The sequence below is a fragment of the Cyprinus carpio genome, chromosome B3 (genome assembly GCF_018340385.1).
Source record: "Cyprinus carpio isolate SPL01 chromosome B3, ASM1834038v1, whole genome shotgun sequence".
In the NCBI taxonomy this organism is placed as follows: Eukaryota; Metazoa; Chordata; class Actinopteri; order Cypriniformes; family Cyprinidae; genus Cyprinus; species Cyprinus carpio.
Window position 1 is genome coordinate 35,453,679 of NC_056599.1, and position 18,838 is coordinate 35,472,516.

Genomic DNA, 18,838 nt, shown 5'->3' on the forward strand with positions numbered 1-18,838 from the left:
AGGTACCACACGTATTCACCATAGTCGCTTCCTTTAATAATGGCATTCAAACAAATGTAAATCTTACAGTGCTACTTCATCTGTGGTATCTGATTTCGACAATGAGCAAAAAATCCAAGAAATGCAGCTTAAACCATGGGGACAAAAAATGTACTCAGAAATCACACCCTGAATCTGCACTTTGATTGATCTCTGGCTAAGCAGCCACATACACAGGAGAGTGTGAATAATTGTTCTTTATTAGAATTGGTTCATTTAAATATAGAAGTTTATGGAGACCAAGACACCAGAAATCACACCCTGATTGTTTTCTTTATTTTACTAAAGCACAATGTTTTGTTATTCTTGTGAGTGTATACAAATAAAAGTAGACACAGACTCAGAGGGTTAACATAATGTAAAAGTCAAACCTGAGTATGTTGAGTTGACAGTTTGAACTCTTCAGTCCAGCACAAAGCAGCTTCACTCCTGAATGCTGCAGGGGATTTTACTCAGGTCCAGCTCTCTCATGGGGGAGTTTGATGATTGTAGAGCTGAAGCCACAATTTCACAGTGCTGATCAGTGAGATAACAGGATGTTAATCTGAAAAATTGTAGATAGAAATGTGGTTAAAAGGCATGCTGGTGTGCTGATGCTGGTGGTTGACCATTCACTTTCTGGTCTCTCACATCAGAAATAAAGATGTGACCCATTCAACAGTTATATTTTATTAGCATTATGTGCTTTGTTTCTTCTCATTTATACTGAACTTTATTGTGGAAAGTCTTAAAAGCAGACATTAATCACAAATATTTTTAAAGTAGGCATGAAACAGAAGTGGTGATTGTCTTTTCTTCTCTACTGTGATGTCTATCCCAGTGAAACAGCATCTAAAATGGGGGGCAGGACTTGATTTTTATTCTTTGGGAATTGTTTGGAGATTTCCAAGTCGGCCATTGCTGACAAATAAAGTGTGACGGAACGTCACAGACAGCCAGTTTTCACATTTGTCACATATCTCTCCACAAAAAACCCCCCAAAACCCCCACACAAAAATATTTTTTATATATATAAAATAATAACAACAAAAATTGAAGATTATTTATTGAAGATGATTACGACAATCAACGACACTAAGGCCATGTCCACACTAATACATTTTCATTTGAAAACGCATCTTTTTCTCTCCTTTTTGGCCTTCCATTCCAACACTGATGAAGACGGCGTTTTATCAAGGAAAACTGAGTTTTTAGAAAAATGCTCTCCAAAGAGGATAATTTGGAAAACGCCATTTTCGCATTGTAGTGTGGAGGCTTTTGAAAACGATGATGCAAGTTTAGTCATGTGGACGATATTATACCAATAGATATATACATGTTTATACTGGTATTGTGCATGTTATGTGCCATGCACTTTCACACCATTGCTATAGATGTGTTACTTTGTACACTCTTCATATCACAGTCCTGCAAAGATGAAAGCAAATTAACTCGCGATCGCGAGAGTTGGTTATAGAATCGGTGAGTGTGTGAGACCACGTGAATGGTGAGTTCTTTTCAGTTAAATAAAATATATAAAATTTCCAGTCAGAAAAACTGCATGAAAATGTTTCATGTCTGTTCCATGTGTATAATCTGCAGTGAGCTTTTTGAGGCTTTACGCATGCGCAGAAAGCGAATTTAACTTTTTCTGATGTTTCTGTGTGGATGAGACACTTTTGGAAAACGCTTGAAAACGCTAGTGTGGACGGAGAGCGTTTTAAAATGAAAACGCCGTTTTCAAATGTATCCGGATTAATGTAGACGTAGCCTAAACAAGCCTAAAGAGCAAGAGAGAGGGAGACTACTGAGAGAGAGAGAGAGAGAGAGAGAGAGAGAGAGAGAGAGAGAGAGAGAGAGAGAGAGAGAGAGAGATGAGGAGAGAGAGAGAGAGAGGAGAGAGAGATACTGACTGACTGACTGAGAACATCCTCCATCAGGTTGTTAAAAAAAAAAATTATTGCCATGTCCGAATAGTAATGTCGTAATACCCTAATACACTTTCAATGTTTAAGGTTACTGTACTCCCCCATGACTGGTGTCTGCACTGGTCAATGCATTGATCTCTATAAAGTGAAGCATAAGCTCAAGCATTTCCCCGTTTATCCCAGTTTTTACCCCTCATGTCACTGACATCACTGCAGCTTCTGGCAGTTCCAGACAGCTCTGCCCTCAAGTCATAGCTTATGAAAGGAAGAGAAGAGGAGTTCTCCTACCCTCCCTTGCCTCTCAAAATGGGTTAGCATTGAATTATTACAGCATGGCCACAATTGAACTAAAATAAGGGAACTCATGAAAATAAACATTTTACAGTGGGTACGGAAAGTATTCAGACCCCCTTAAATTTTTCACTCTTTGTTATATTGCAGCCATTTGCTAAAATCATTTAAGTTCATTTTTTCCTCAATGTACACACAGCACCCCTATATTGACAGAAAAACACAGAATTGTTGACATTTTTGCACATTTATTAAAAAAAGAAAACTGAAATATCACATGGTCCTAAGTATTCAGACCCTTTGCTGTAACACTCATATATTTAACTCAGGTGCTGTCCATTTCTTCTGATCATCCTTGAGATGGTTCTACACCTTCATTTTGAGTCCAGCTGTGTTTGATTATACTGATTGGACTTAATTAGGAAAGCCACACACCTGTCTATATAAGACCTTACAGCTCACAGTGCATGTCAGAGCAAATGAGAATCACGAGGTCAAAGGAACTGCCTGAAGAGCTCAGAGACAGAATTGTGGCAAGGCACAGATCTGGCCAAGGTTACAAAAAAAATCTGCTGCATTTAAGGTTCCTAAGAGCACAGTGGCCTCCCATAACTCCTTAAATGGAAGACGTTTAAGACGAAACCAGAACCCTTCCTAGAGCCTGACCGTTCGACCAAAAACTGAGCTTTCAGGGGGAGAAGAGCCTTGGTGAGAGAGGTAAAGAAGAACCCAAAGATCACTGTGGCTGAGCTCCAGAGATGCAGTTTGGGAGATGGGAGAAAGTTGTAGAAAGTCAACCATCACTGCAGCCCTCCACCAGTTGGGGCTTTATGGCAGAGTGGCCCCACGGAAGCTCTCCTCAGTGCAAGACACCTAAAAGCGCCCATGGAGTTTGCTAAAAACAGAGAAATAAGATTCTCTGGTCTGATGAGACCAAGATAGAACTTTTTGGCCTTAATTCTAAGCAGTATGGTGTGTGGAGAAAACCAGGTACTGCTCATCACCTGTCCAATACAGTCCCAACAGTAAAGCATGGTGGTGGCAGCATCATGCTGTGGGGGGTGTTTTTTCAGCTGCAGGGACAGGACGCGACTGGTTCTAATCGAGCGAAAAGATGAATGCGCCAAGTACAGGGATATCGTGGATGAAAACCTTCTCCAGGAGTGCTCAGGACCTCAGACTGGGCCGTAGGTTCACCTTCCAACAAGACAATAACCCTAAGCACACAGCTAAAATAACGAAGGAGTGGCTTCCCCAACAACCTCGTGACTGTTCATGAATTGCCCAGCCAGAGCCCTAACTTAAACCCATTTGAGCATCTCTGGAGAGACCTGAAAATGGCTGTCCACCAACGTTTACCATCCAACCTGACAGAACTGGAGAGGATCTGCAAGGAGGAATGGCAGAGGATCCCCAAATCCAGGTGTGAAAAACTTGTTGCATCTTTCCCAAAAAGACTCATGGCTGTATTTGATCAAAAGGGTGCTTCTTCTAAATACTGAGCAAAGGGTCTGAATACTTAGGACCATGTGATATTTCAGTTTTTCTTTTTTAATAAATCTGCAAAAATGTCAACAATTCTGTGTTTTTCTGTCAATATGGGTGTGTACATTAATGAGGAAAAAAAAATGAACTTAAATGATTCTAGCAAATGGCTGCAATATAACAAAGACTGAAAAAATTTAAGGTGGTCTGAATACTTTCCGTGACCCCACTGTATAATCCCTTATGAAAATACAGGGTGAGACAGTAAGGATTTGGGAAAATAAACCAGAGGTTTAAGTGGAATAATTCAAGGAATACTCTTAATTTGTAGAAATTTGAAACACCAGCCTGCAAATCAAAACAAAAAAATCACGTTTGACTTGACCCTTTCACACATGAGTTAAAAAAACTCTAGCTGGGCACTAGTGAGAGTTTTTTATTGTTGTTGCTGTTTGTTTTTTGGTTTTGTATGTGACCATTATTTCAGAATGTATCGCCATACTGTTTCCATGGCGATGCGTCATGCTTGTCATGTGAAACACTGCAGCCACAATAGCTGTGTATGGTAATGTAAACTGTGTTTTGGCACAAACTGTGGTTTTTGCATAACACTGCAGTGGGGCAGGTGTCACACTGACTGGCACAGCCTAACTTCAGGCAATTATGTTTAATGCTTGTGAACATACACACAGAAAATACTGAAACTTCTTTCAAATTATGTTAATATAGAAATATTATTTGATTTTTACACTCACAGAGCTTTTCTGCAGTTTCTCACAGCAGGTACCAGTCTCCCTCTGCCCTCTTTTGATTTGATGTTGTACTTATTAAAGTCCAACTCATCCAGCACCTCCTCTGACATCAGGATCATGTTTGCCAAAGTTGAACATTGTGCAAGAGAAATACTTTTGCTTCTTGTTTTAGATTTTAAAAGTTTCTGCACTTCTTCAACAACAGAATTATCTTTCATCTCAATCAAGCAGTGTGACAGATTCATCCACCTTTCAGGACTGACATTGTTTTTTTGACCTCGTTTGAGGTTTTGGGTTATTTTCTCTTGATGCTCTCTAAGTGTTCTCTGTGTGTATCAGTACATCCTGTAAGAGTCTCTCTGATTGACTCCAGTGAGACGCCATGAAGAAACCGAAGGAAAAGATCCAGGTGTCCATTTTCACTGCTCAAGGCTTTGGCTCCATTGCTTCCTTCAGAAACACATCTCAGAGGAACATTCTCACACTGAGTTCTGGGCTTTCCTGTCAGGAACATTTTCAGAACCTCACTGTTCTTGTGTAAATAGCAGAAAAACGCATACAGTGCTGCAAAAAACTCCTGAAAGCTCAGATGTACAAAACTATAAACCTTCCTGTGATTAATCACAGATTCCTCCCTAAAGATCTCAGTGCAAATCCCAGAATACACTGAGGCGTCAGTGACGTTTATACCGATCTCTCTCAGGTCCTTTCTTCATAAACATCATCACTGTTCTTCTTCATCAGCTGATTGAAAGCTGAAGTTCAGCAAAGCCTCACAATCACTTCTCTGTTGGACTGCAGGAGTTTCTCTTGATCTCTCTCTTCATACTTCTTGATTCCATTACATTTGTTTGAATGAGCAGGAAGTAGATGTACATTTTAGCTTCAGAGTTTGAGGGATTTTCAGACTCGATATCTTGCTTCTGTGGATGTTCTGAAAGCACAGTGGCTGAGATCCAGCAGAAGACTTTGGGCAATGTGCACACATGATGTGGAGGCTTTATTGTTCTTCTGATGTGTGAGATGATTCTGCTGTGGCCTTGATGCTTTTCGCCACTGATTCTCTTCCTGAAATATTCCTCCCTTCTGAGGGTCATTGAACCCCTTGAATCTCTGTCACACGGTTGATGAAGTTAGAGGGGATCTGATTGGCTGCTGCTGGTCTGGTGGTGATCCAGATGAGAGCAGAAGGAAGCAGATCTCCTCTCAAGAGGTTTGACATCAACACACCCACTCGACCGAAATTTTTAGGTCACGTCAGAAACTTTCTGGATTGTCTGGAAAACATCAGTGAAATTTGCTTTCATCCAGACCATCAAAGATGAACACAACGTTACATTCATCATAAATCTTTGAGTCCAGATCTTGAAGTTCAGGGTGAAAAAGTCAGCAGAAGTCTGTGAAGACTGTACTGATGATCTTTCATCAAGTTCATTTTCTCTAAGGTAAAGCACCAAACATGAAATCTACATCGTATTGCTTTTTCCCTCGGCCCCTCCCAGAATGAACTTCTTGCACAGAGACTGTTTTTTTTTTTCCAATTCCACAATGCCTTATAGGGTAAGAACAGTCTTTAATTTTTGTCTTTCCTCTTCTTTTTTCGGTGTCCTCCTATCCGGAATCAGATAAAGGATTAAAGATGTCATTGCCGTTGAATTGGGTGTCTTGGAGTGTCTTTGTTTTTTTAAAAAACTTTTCCTCCATCTGTAGCACCGCAATGTTCTCATCCATTCAACGCCTTCACTCCTCTCCCTCTCTAGGTGGTAAAGCTCATGTGGTAATCCTGTTCAGAAGGGGTTTGATTCTCTCTTGTAGTTTTTGACACTCCCCTCACATAAACTCCTCATACTGTGTCCTTCATGATAGTTTTTGTGCTGGTCTGTTGGACTCTCTGCGATCGATCATCAGGCACTGGTTGAGCACCTAGAGAATCAGCGCTGCAGGGATGGCTCTGTATCATAATGATTGATGTGGTTCATCGGCATAGTAAGGAAGATGTGACGTACTGACAGGACGTCATATCTTGATCTCAGAGAGACACAAAAACAAACAGAAAAATTTTTTAATTTTATTGCATAATAACTAAAAATGTAAATTTCTCTCTTGTTATTTCTGTGTACCGTATTTGCTCTTATGTTGAAAGTCTCTACTCTACATGACGATATACTTACACAGAATCAAAAGGATCTGATCATCACTGAGATCAGGGGGCTGCAGTGGAGCAGTTGCTCTCTTTTTCTTTCCTGCTGCTTGTACTGAAAGAAAAATGAAGAGAAGTAGTATGATTTTTTTTTTACAAACGAGAATTTTTTTCTAGCTTTCTATTTGTCTATCATTTTGGCTATCTAAAATTTGATTCAGGAGTGTTGAGGACGGTTCCAAGTAATGCAAATCAGGCAAGATGAAAAGGTACAACTAATGCGTACAGCATCTAAAAATGTTCGCAGCACCTGTTGTGGATCACCATCCAAAGATTCGGCCCCAGATAAAAGGTAATAGTGGTTACAAACTAGTAAATATTACTGTCAATTTCACTAAACAGTGTATTTTTTTGTTTGCTTTCCCATTCCAATAATCAAAATAAGCTTTTGTGCTTTGTTATGTAAATATAACAAGGTCTCTTCTTTAAAGTTATATATCAGACAAATAGATAGATCATACAATAAGAATTTAGTCAAATTTCACACATTGGTGGACATGCCTAATTCAGTGAGTGCAGTTAAAAAAAAAAAATTCACATCCAGTATCATGATACTCACACAGGGTCAAAGATAGATCTTGTGTATATCTGCCCTCTGAGTGTCACGGTCACTGAGATATCGGGGCATACCCATGGATCGGTTGCTCTTCCATAGACCACAGCTGAATACTGGAAGATGCTGCCTCTCTTGAGTCAATGTCACTGAATTAGGGGGTCATACCCATGGATCTGTTGCGCTTCATAGACACACAGCTGAATCCTGGAGATGCTGCTCTCTGAGCGGTCAACGTCCCTGAGATTAGGGGCCTACCCACGGATCTGTTGCTCTTCATAGACACACAGCTGAATCCTGGAGATGCTGCTCTCTGAGTGTCAATGTCACTGAGATTAGGGGGCATACCCATGGATCTGTTGCTCTTCATAGAACACACAGCTGAATCCTGGAGATGACTGCTCTCTCTGAGCGTCAACATCCCTGAGATTAGGGGTCTCCCCATGGATCGTTGCTCTTCACAGACACACAGCTGATACTGGAGAGGCCTGCTTCTCTGAGTGTCAATGTCACTGAGATTAGGGGACATACCCATGGATCTGTTGCTCTTCATAGCCCACACAGCTGAAAATCCTGGAGATTGCTGCTCTCTGAGCATCACCATCTCTGAGAATAAGGGGGGATAAAAATGAAGTTGTTACTCTCCATAGAAACACAGCTGATACTGGAGATGACCTGCTCTCTGATTGTCAACTCAACTGAGATTAGGGGGCAGAACCCATGAATCTGTTGCTTCTTCATAGACACACAGCTAAACAAAAAAATCCTGGAGACTGCTGCTCTCTAGCGTCACCGTCCCTGAATTAGGGGTCATCACATGATCTGATTGCTCTTCATAGACACACAGCTGAATCCTGGAGATGCTGCGCTCTGAGTGTCAAAAACCACTGAGATCAGGGTCATACCCATGGATCTGTTGCTCTTTATAGACACACAGCTGCATCCTGGAGATGCTGCTCTCTGAGGGTCAAAACCACTGAGATCAGGGGGCATATCCCCCATGGATATGTCGCCTCTTCATAGACACACAAACTCAATACTGGAGAATGCCTGCGTCTCTGATTGTCAATGTCACTGATTATGGGCATACCCATGATATGTCGCTCTTCATAGACACACACAGCTGAATCCTGGATATGCTGGCTCCTCTGAGGGTCAAAACCACTGAGATCAGGGGGGCATACCCTGGATACTTGTTTGCTCTTCACTGACATACAGCTGAAATCCTGGAGATGCTGCTGCTCTGAGGGTCAAAAACCACTGAGATCATGGGGCTACCCATGGATCTGTTTTCTCCTCTTCACTGACATACAGCTGAATCCTGGAGATGCTGCCTCTCTGACGTGTCAAAACCACTGAGATCAGGTGGCAATACCCATGGATCTTTTCTTTCACGACATACAGCTGAGATCCTGGAGATTCTGCTCTCTGATGGGCAAACCACTGAGAAATCAGGGGCAATACCCATGGATCCTGTTTCTCTTTCACTGAACACAGTCTAATCCTGGAGTATGCTACACTCTGAGGGTCAAAACCACGAGATCAGGGGGTCTACCCATGGTATGGATCTTTGCTCTTCATAGTCAACATATCTGAATCCTGGACATGCTACTCTCTGAGGGTCAAACCACTGAGATCAAGGGGGCAACCCATGGATCTGTTGGCTTTTCCAGTCCACCATAGCTGAATCCTGGACATGCTACTCTCTAGGTCAAAACCCGAGATCAGGGGCAATCCCCATGGATCTGTTCTCTTCTGGGTCACATAGCTGAAATTCCTGGACATGCTACTCTCTGAGGGTCAAACCACTGAGCTCGTGGGGCATACCCATGGGATCGGTTGCTCTTCATGGGCTCACAGTAGCCTGAAATCCTGTGACATGCTAACTCTCTGAGGGTAAGAATGCCACTGAGATCAGTGTGGCATACCCATGGATCTGTTTGCATCTTCCATAGACACACTGCTGAATCCTGGAAGATGGCTGGAGTGTGCACAGAAGCCTGCTTGTTTATCGTCTCCTCACTACACGTTATACCTTTCGTTCCTAGAGTAAGAAACTGCCTTCAGGCCTGTATGTGGAAACAGAGAAATAAGCTTCAGCATAATTGTCTTGCTAGAAAAAACTAATGCCACATCATTCCTCCATATTACAGGGATCTGGGGCCAATCCGTGCTTTTGACACCTGGAGTATAAGCACTGAACTCACGGTCGTTCATTTTTGGCAGTGCTCATTTGGACTATTCCGACTCGAGGGTCCAGTAAACTGGGTCCCCCCTTGAAAGCTGTTCGCACCAATGTTTTGTGTTTATAAAATTGCTGACATTTTTTATAAACTCCACCGTTCTGTGACTGATTGCATAAAAGACCTCTCCGTTTCAACAAGTCACATCTATTTTACTTAAGTATTATGCATTACAACTAATCACACCGAAAACATTGTGTGGTTTTATCGTCACCTCAGCTACTATGAGTCCAACACGTGTTAATAATTTTATTAACGGAAAACGTGGAAACACTAGTACCGCCGTTTTAAGTTTCATTTCAAGGCATAGGACTGTTGCGATAGTGGGGAAGAATACTCTAATTACGAAGTTATTTTTGATAGATATTGCGATTAGTGATTTGATAGTTTTTAAATGTGGCGCAAGGTTCAAAGCTTCAGCTCAAATATTGTCAATAAATGTGCAGGCACAGTGTATGAGGTATCAATTAACCGACCCTCTGAAAACAAAATAGAAATTATTACACGTTTCCATTACACCTTGACAAAATTCTCGTTTTGTTTTTGGGGCAGTTGTCTCCTTATAGGAATCAATGGTGTTCTACTTGGTTGCCAATTGCCAGATGTGCAGTCCCACCAATATAGAATCCATCAAATAAGCCACCATTATAGTTATAACATTAAAAAACCAATACAAGGTTTCCCATTAGTACACCTTGACTCCATTTCATATGTTCAAATTGTTTTTTGTTGAGGCGTTCTTATATAGGTGTTTGGTGTTATTAGTATTAATATAGTATTTTCGCTGCGTCCAGCAGTATCGTCCATATTGCCGATATGCGCTAGTGGAGAGTTGCGGGTGGCGGAAGGTAAAGGGAGACCGGGAGTGGGGAGATGGTGATTTTAGATGACAGAGGCGATGGGTACAAAAACAGAGAGGAGGCTGCGTGAGTGGTCGGCAAGTGGTGATCGTCTCGATAGCCGCATTACGTGCGTGATTCAAAAAATGGGGAGGCACACAGTCGTCTGCCTAGATGAGCCTCGCGTGCAGCACTCTCTACATGAGCGATATTTTGTTTGACGTGTTCACGCATAGGCCACAGGTGGTGACAAATTCGCCATATGCGGACAGTATCCACACAAGCTTTTATTAGGCATGTGAGTTGACGGGATCTCCTTAATTGGTAATAGCAAACAGTTCAAGTAAGGGATGCGCCGGATATGCATTGTGACGCAGAACTCGTTGGGCAATCACCTTTTGTGTGCGTTGTCTTCCGTTTTGAAGCTTACATAACGCTTTTGGCTTTTTCTTTAGTTTTAATTTTGCCTAACTATTGATCTGACCGCTGTAGACGCCATAATCCCACGCTCTATCGACTCACCACTTACGGGTTTGTTTTTTTTTTCTTTTAGGTGGGGGGGGGAGCGTTTACGGCAGTTGGGCTAGAGCTTGTGCTGATGTGGGAGAACGGATGTGCGCCTCACTTTCACTCTGTTTGGTAGAGTAAGGCTGCCACGCAAAGCCTATAAAGACGTAACAATAAGAGTAATCACGTCCACATCCCCTGGCTTGTACGATTAGCAAAAATCGCCACGTCTCAAATTGGGATTTCGATTCGATTTCTGAGTACTCCGCCCAGCCCTCATGTCCAGCCATTATTCTGAATTTCCATTGAGCTGTCCCTTCAACTCTCACGTGGCATCATCAATCACAGTTTTACATGTCAAGTTCTTTAGGCAAATGTAGAGCCATATCTTTCGATTCAAATCTCGAAAGCATCCCGCTATCCTCACGTTTGTTTGTGTCCGCTCTCCATCTCCAGGATTCCATTTTTGTCTGAATGCTAACGTAAACTTTTAGCAAAAACTTTCCTTGCCCTGCTATCTAAAACATAGTTGCCATTCTCTTTTAGCATTCTGTCTTCCATTCACTACATTCAGCTACACAATGATCAGTAGTTATATTGTTTTATGCACTTGTGGATGTTTGGGTGGAGATTTATTTTTTCTCTTGCAAGGCTATTCACACGTGTTTTTTGAAGACAACGTGCTTTGGTTTTACGTAGTCAAGCACTTACTGTATGTTGTTTTTTTTTTGGCAATTGTTATGAGGTTAATCTCAGCATACAAGCGCTGTCAAGATTTAACCTAAATTGAGGCCGGCGTTTGAACATTGGCTCGGGGTTTTGTCAATTTTTTAAATAATAAAAGTTCTAATTACAGTATTTGTTTGCTGTGTTCAAGAGGATCATAGTAACATTGATCGGGGTTTCGCATATTCTAGCACAAATCCTCTTTGGCAAGCTCAGGTTGTCAACCTTTAACTGGCATATAATAAAACCATGACGCCCAATTATTATTTTTCTAATTTAACAAGAATGTTCTCAAACCTGTTTTCCAACAAACGAGAAAATTTATCAATGAGGAATATGTTTTTACTCAGACTCATTCGCCTCACAGTGTTTGAAACCGCCTCCCTTTAGTTATCTGATGTGGCTTCCAATCATGAGGATTACATTATTATAGGTCCTATATAAGATTTTACACTGAGTACAGACTGTCATTTACACTATACTTTTCTTGTGAAATTAGTCCAATGTCTAGCACAACCTTTAAACTATCTGTTGTCTAATATGTCTGTCTTTGTTACTTTATTCATTTAGTTCTTTTTGTGTTTATTCAAATACAACAATCTCTAGATGCCCTATTTGGGAACTGGTAAATTTTACGACTTTTGAGTCTCTTTTTTTGTGTAGCCTATTTCTGCAAAGAGGCTACTGCGCAACCCATTTCTGCACGAGTGTCCTCAGAATAGAGAATGAAAGAAAACAGTCACAAGGTGGTTTCTCGCTAATTTCTCAACATTGAGTTAACATTAAATGATTGACAGTACCCATTCAAAGTTTACCACATTGTGTTTCCAGGCAGAGAAGTACACTGTGTTGTATTCGTCTTGCTGTGTAAAATTATTGACTTAACTTAAGAATTTTGTCATCATAGATTTTATCATAATATTTCATTGTTTCTTGCATCCACAGCTTCATTAGAGCAGAAGTCCCATACCAAACATTCAGACCAATCATAGACCTTGTTTAAACCATATTAATATAAAATTGCAAACGTGTTTCCACCCCGTTCTGTACCATCATCGTTTCTATTTTAAGGTCTTAAAGGTGAAGCCGTCCACGGTGTTTAGTATTTACCATAGCCTAGGACTTCCACAGGCTTGTACACATCATAACAGGGGTGCCTACCATCTCTCTAGCTCCTATAGCCGTTCAAGTCACCTTTTTTATATATCGCTTATAGAAACAAAACAGTATTTTATTGGGGGGGGGGGTTTGGTTCCCCCCCCCCCAAAAGCACCTGATACAACATTAATTAAAATAACAGTGAGTCAATACTGCAAAATTACAGTTAAAGGCGTGTTGCATCATTAAAGTTCAGTGATGTCATCACTCCAGCCTCAGTTCAGTGTTAAAATAGTATCTTTGCAATCATTTTGCAATCAATGTCAAATGATATCGCTGAATTTTTCATGAATGACTGTATATGCCAATACCTTTCTCATGACCACACACATAATGCAATTCAACTTAATTAATCTACTTGACATGTATGTTCTTGCATTGGGTAAATCACTCTGTGGTGTCTGTTCCCTTTTGAAATTTCACTTCATGTTGCGTATGGGGTAAACTTCTGTTTACATTGGTACTGGACAGCCTGATTTGTTAATTGTTTGTGTAGCTGCATAAACCAATGGGTGCTTTATGCCTGCCAGAATAGGCGTAGCAGACTCTATATAAGTCCCCCCCCCCCAGCCCAGAGCGCCCTTTCATCAGAATCTTCACCTTCAGCAGCGACAGAACCATCATCTTTGGTGCACTGTGATCAAAGAAGCCGAAGGAAGAAAGCTACAGAGTCCTGCAGCTTGTCCGCCACATAACCAGCCCCTGGCAGGGGAATAAGTGAGAAGCCTTCCTCTGCAGCTATCCAGCGCTTCAGAAAGGGCAAAGTTTATCTCGAGATGTTTTTGAAAATGGTCGCACCGGCGAGTGTGGTCGCTTGCCATATTCAGAACTTGCATGCAAGAGGTTGCCAGTGATTGTTTCACACCTGTCTGTGCCTAGTCCTCAACGCAGATACTTGAGCTCTCACTGAGACAGAACCCTCTCACTGAGGGCATAGAGTCTCACTCCTTCCCCGCTTACGTAGCTGCAGCGGCCCGCTCTTCTGTGTTCTCCTCTTTCAGCAAACTTGAATAAAGAAAGTACCCAGAGCTGAACATACTGGTGTTTAAGTGATCCCCGGCACAGGTCCTCGCATGTTTTTCACCTCTCCCTGTCAGCACTTTGAAGATCCCGCCAGTAGTGATTACACCACAAGGATCCGTGCCACTACGTTACTTTGAGAGGCTCCATACTTAGGGCGGATTGGAGTAGAATGTGTGACCAGCAATGTCTCTGTTATCGTTGACATGCTTCAGACATTCAGGCGGCACTGCACTAAGACAGACTGCTTTTACTGTGAAAGACATAAGTCTGTTCCTCTTTACTTGTGGATCGATTTTCTTCAATGAACGGCGACCCCGCCCCCTCCACGCTCTCTCCATTTCTCTTCGTCTCAGTGAGCTTGGAGAAAGAAAGTTTGAGTCACGAGCTGAGCATTCCGGGTTTGAGTGCAATCCCAACACCGGCACCGGTCTCGTCATATGCCTCAGCGCCTTCCAGCAGCACTTTGATCCTCTGGTGTGTGTACACGGTCATGGATCCTTGCCTCCTCGTACATCGAGCTGGCTCAATCCTTCTAGGCAAATCGTAGTAGAATGTATGTCACAATCTATTTCTGCATCACTGATCGCAGCTTTTGTCTCTAGGCTTTGCCACTAAGACAGAATACTTTCACCAGTGAAAACATCAGTTTTCTGCTTCACAGTCGCGGATCTCTATTCTTCCATGAAAAAAGGTCCTGCCCATGCTTCACTCTCCCCACCGCACTTTGATCTCCCCATGTGTTTTAACCACGGGAAGATTCATTCGCTCCTTCAGTTCGCTTCGAGCGGTTTGGATCTTTGTTAGATGCGGATCAGAGAAGAAGCTCCTAACCGCATGACTACCGTTTGAATAATTAGAACCGCTCCGCAATCCACATCATTTATCCTTGACGACTGGCTGGTGCTAGCCAGATCAGAACTCGGAACTTATCACGCACGGTCAATGTGTGCTCAAACAATCTGGAGCATCTTGGGCTGAGAATCAATTCAACCAAGAGTTTTCTGACTCCCAGACAGCGAGTGTGCTTCTGGAAACAGTTATATACTCAGTTCAAATGTGAGGCGGGATTAGTTTACTGAATGCTTCCTGAAACAGTCAACGAGTTGTGGCATGGTTCAAGTTAGGGACTACGCGTCCCCTCAGAGTGGTTGCTCGGCCTCATGGCGGCCACTTCCTCATCAATTCCCCTGGGTCTGCTACACATGCAGTCTAGGGCTGTGCGATATGGACAAAAAAAACCTATCACGATTTTTTGATCAATTTTGCGATTTCGATTTTAATCACGATTTTGACACACACAGACATGCTTTACAGTCATAAATGCATTCAGGTATAAATTAGAAACATAGTTCCAAAAGAAAACCACATGAGAGCTGGTTATCAAAAAGTTGTAACCTTCACTCTAGAACAGACATAAAAGAAGTCAAAATAATAACTACAGTAAAGATGTCAAACAAAATGTCGAGACATAATATGGCAAAACAAATAATAAATAAAAACCGTGTTCCAGGGCTTTTTTTTTTTATTTTTTTGCCATGCATTGGTCATATGAGGCTCATTGTGAGCGGTGCCTTCATGTTGCTGAATATATTTAGTGGTGGCCCAAGGTTCACACTAAACTACTACTAGCTCCGGGGGGGAGCTTCAGTGCGTACAGTAATGTGTATGCGCGTGCAAGAAGCAGCAGCGAGAGCGCGTTATTGTAAACGTGAAAGCACATTAAATAATGCGTCGAGCGCGAATCTCTTCCTCCGCTTGCACGCATATATTCCCGTAAAAATTGCAAATAAAATTAATCACACAACACACCAGACGCGCGTGCTCAGAATACACGCTGCTCTCTCATCCTTAAGAGAGTGGCGCTTCATCTTAAAACATGTCTCCTCTCATCTCACTCACATCACTCACAACTCTCTCTATGTTCATGCGCTAGATATTCATTCTTTTCGCACCTTTCTATTTCTAACCTTTTCTGTTCACATCTTTTACCGCATGCAGTGTGAACGTTCTGATTTCTTTAAATGGGGCCTCGGAAAAAAATACGCATCACAGACAGAGTGTGTGAACGCTTGGAAGTTAGGCCATAATGCCCAGAATGTGGCTGGTCCGCAGCGCCTCCACTTAGGGGTTTACTTTGCATTCTGATTGTGATCGGATAGCAATACTGCGGGAGGTCCGGGACCACGGAAAATCGTGCTATAAAGCGAATTTAGAGAAATCGCGCACCGCTCAAATCGTGATTTTATTATGATTTCGATTAATCGCACAGCCCTAATGCAGTCCCTCCCATACTGGCTCAGAACTCGTGTTCTGTCCCACGCTTGGCACCTGGGCCTGTGTTATATTAGGGTAACCCATTGCTGCATCAAAAACTGTGGCCCCTTGGACAATGACTTGCTAGTTTTTACCAGGCGTAAATGACCTTCAGGAGGAAGATGGAAATGACCTCCAGGAGAAAGGTGGGCTTGAGCTGGGGCACTCTGTATGAGGACAAACCAATGCCTACACATCAACTGCCTTGAAATGATGGCTGTTTGTCTGGCCCTAAGAACCTTCCTACCAGCCTTAAAGGGGCACCACATCCTGGTCCGTTCAGACAACATGACTGTGGTAGTCTATATCAATCACCAATGTGGTCTCAAGGTCCATGTTGCCTTTACAGGATGCAAATGAAGTTGAGGTCATTCAAATTCAAGTTGAAAAACTGAATTGAATGACTTGGTGTCCTCCCCACCCCCCATTGGGCACAGAGCAAACTCCTTTCACTACAAGTGGTTCATGTGCCGAACAAACTGAACCATAGTGCGGACATGCTTCCCAGGGGCGATGTAGCCCCAGGAGAATGGAGATTACATCCCCAGTCGGTTCAAATGATTTGGCCAGTCTTTGACAATGCTAGATTGTTGACCTCTCGTTGTCTCGCGACCAAACTGTCCACTGCGCAATCTATTTTTCAATGCAGCAGGGTGACTTTGGCCCACGATTTTGCCGCAACACTTGTATGCACTGTCTTTATGCATTCACTTCGATCGCTTTGCTCCCTTTGGTTATCAGGAGAGTCAGGGAAATGAAAGGTTCACTTCTCCTTTGTGGCCCTATCTATTGAGAACCTAGCCTGATTCCCAACACAGATGATTCAGCTGCCTGTCAGCAGCCCCCGTGGGCCAGTATCCACTGCTAAGAGACCTTTCCTTTTTCATAAGGGCAGAAACGACTTGGTTTTAACTAAACTAGACTAAAACTAAAAATCACTTCAGAAAAGGAAATGAAATGAGTAAATATGCCTAAAACTAAAATGGCAATTATTAGTCAAAAGACAAGAACTAAAAACTAAATAAAAATTCGCTGTCAAAATTAACACTGGCGCTGTCCGTCAACACTTCTTGTTTTGAGTTTGGGCCCAACAACTGTAAAGTTGTTCTTCAACCATGGAGCGGTTACGTACCTAAGGTGCTCTCAACTCCGTTCAGAGCCCAGGTTATTTCCCTGCTGGCCCTCCCTATGGTGGATGGTGAACAAGGTCAAATTTACTGTGCCCAGTTTGGGCACTCAGAGTATACGTTGAGCATTCTTGTTGTTCATACAGGTGGAGGGCATTCACGAGCTCACAAAGCAAGATTGCTTCGCTGGATATTATATTGCTATGGCCCTGGCTTACATACACTCTCGGTTTGGCTTGGCAATGCCCTATATGTGTGCATGACCAATTCCATCAGAGGAATGGCCTCCTCCTGGGCTTGGTCCATGGGATACTCAATTGGTGAGATTTGTGCGGCCGCCAGCTGTGTTGTTGGCTAAAAAAAAAAAAAAAAAATCCACATTGCCAGATTTTTTAATTGTGATGTCCCTGTGCCTTGTTCAGACACACGATTTGCTCTGCTTCAACCTCCTGGTTTCCTCCCCGAGGGTGTTAAAACGTTTGTATATTGCAATCCTCAGCTGTGGCTTGGAACTCAGTTTTTGGCTCATGTTCTATAGTGACCCTTTAATCTAATTGGTTGGTTCAGGGACTTCGGAGGCTGTAAATCCATTTCAGATTGTTAAATTTTGATTTCGTGCCCTGTGGGATGGTATTAATGTCCTGGTCAGTCCGCATGCATGTTTGTTAAATGTACTGGTCAATATTTCTTTACATTGGAGTAATGCGATCTGGATTCTGGTTTTCACACAGAACACAACGGCACACGCAACGAATGGAGGTTGTGCTTTTATGCACAAATGCTTTTAAATCATTTGTTTTTTTTTTATTGAATTAACAGGGCCTATAAACACATGCAAAGTGATAATCACATTACATGCGATTCAGCAGTGGCCCCATCGGGCAGAGTGACAAAGTCCATCTACTGTCCTGAACGTCTTCACTTGCTGGCCCCGGAGCCATCGGGCCATCCTTTATTGGCGAGCCCTGCACTACATAAGACGCTGTGTTCAGCAACTACTGAGCCTAAAGCCCAAATTAAACTGTTTTATTATTGACCTTATCTGACGCATGTTTCAGTTCAAGATGGTGCAAAAAATAAAAAAAGCAACACTCTTTTGACTACGAGTTGGAGAGCGTGAGCTAGGGGGTCAGAAATATTACACAAAATTTTTTTCATGATATGACAGGGCTCTAGAACTGTGACACCAAATGATCAGCATTTGTGACAATTCTTTGATAATGTGCGAGTTAAAATTTGATGTGGTCGCCATTTTGTGCGAGTTGCATGGTCTGGCTCCGCTGCATACGGTGCTTCAGCAAAGTAACGCGGCAGGATTCATATTTCACTGATCACGTTGAGAGAAGGTGCTTTCAGCGTGAGCACTTCAGGTGTATCGTCTGTCTGTTTATACTCATGGCATCATCACAAAGTTGCCATGTGGCAAAATTCCGGCGAATCCCCTGAGAAACCAATTGTGGATGGAGGATTTTGGTTTTTCATGGCGCGTATTCTGTAAACTAGAGAATGCGTCACCTACATCAAATTTGTTTTTACTTTTCTTTTGTGTTTTCAACTTTGAAACAGCCTGTTATCTTTGCTGTTTTCCTCACGTTACGCTATGGAGTCTGTTCTTTTTCTTTTTTTTTTTGGGAGTCCTCTGTGTTTGCAAAATATCCTGTAATTATAGTCTATA

General features: G+C 42.3%; 1 protein-coding gene across 1 annotated transcript in view; it reads right to left on the reverse strand.

The window, feature by feature from the left end:
* Positions 1-389: 389 nt before the first annotated feature.
* LOC109083723 (NLR family CARD domain-containing protein 3-like) overlaps positions 390-18,838 on the reverse strand; it is a 356,997-nt gene continuing 338,548 nt past the window's right edge. Inside the window, exon 4 of the mRNA XM_042721301.1 lies at positions 390-583. Coding sequence (XP_042577235.1) covers positions 463-583 — 121 coding nt within the window. The 3' untranslated portion in view covers positions 390-462. The remainder of the gene's footprint in view (positions 584-18,838) is intronic.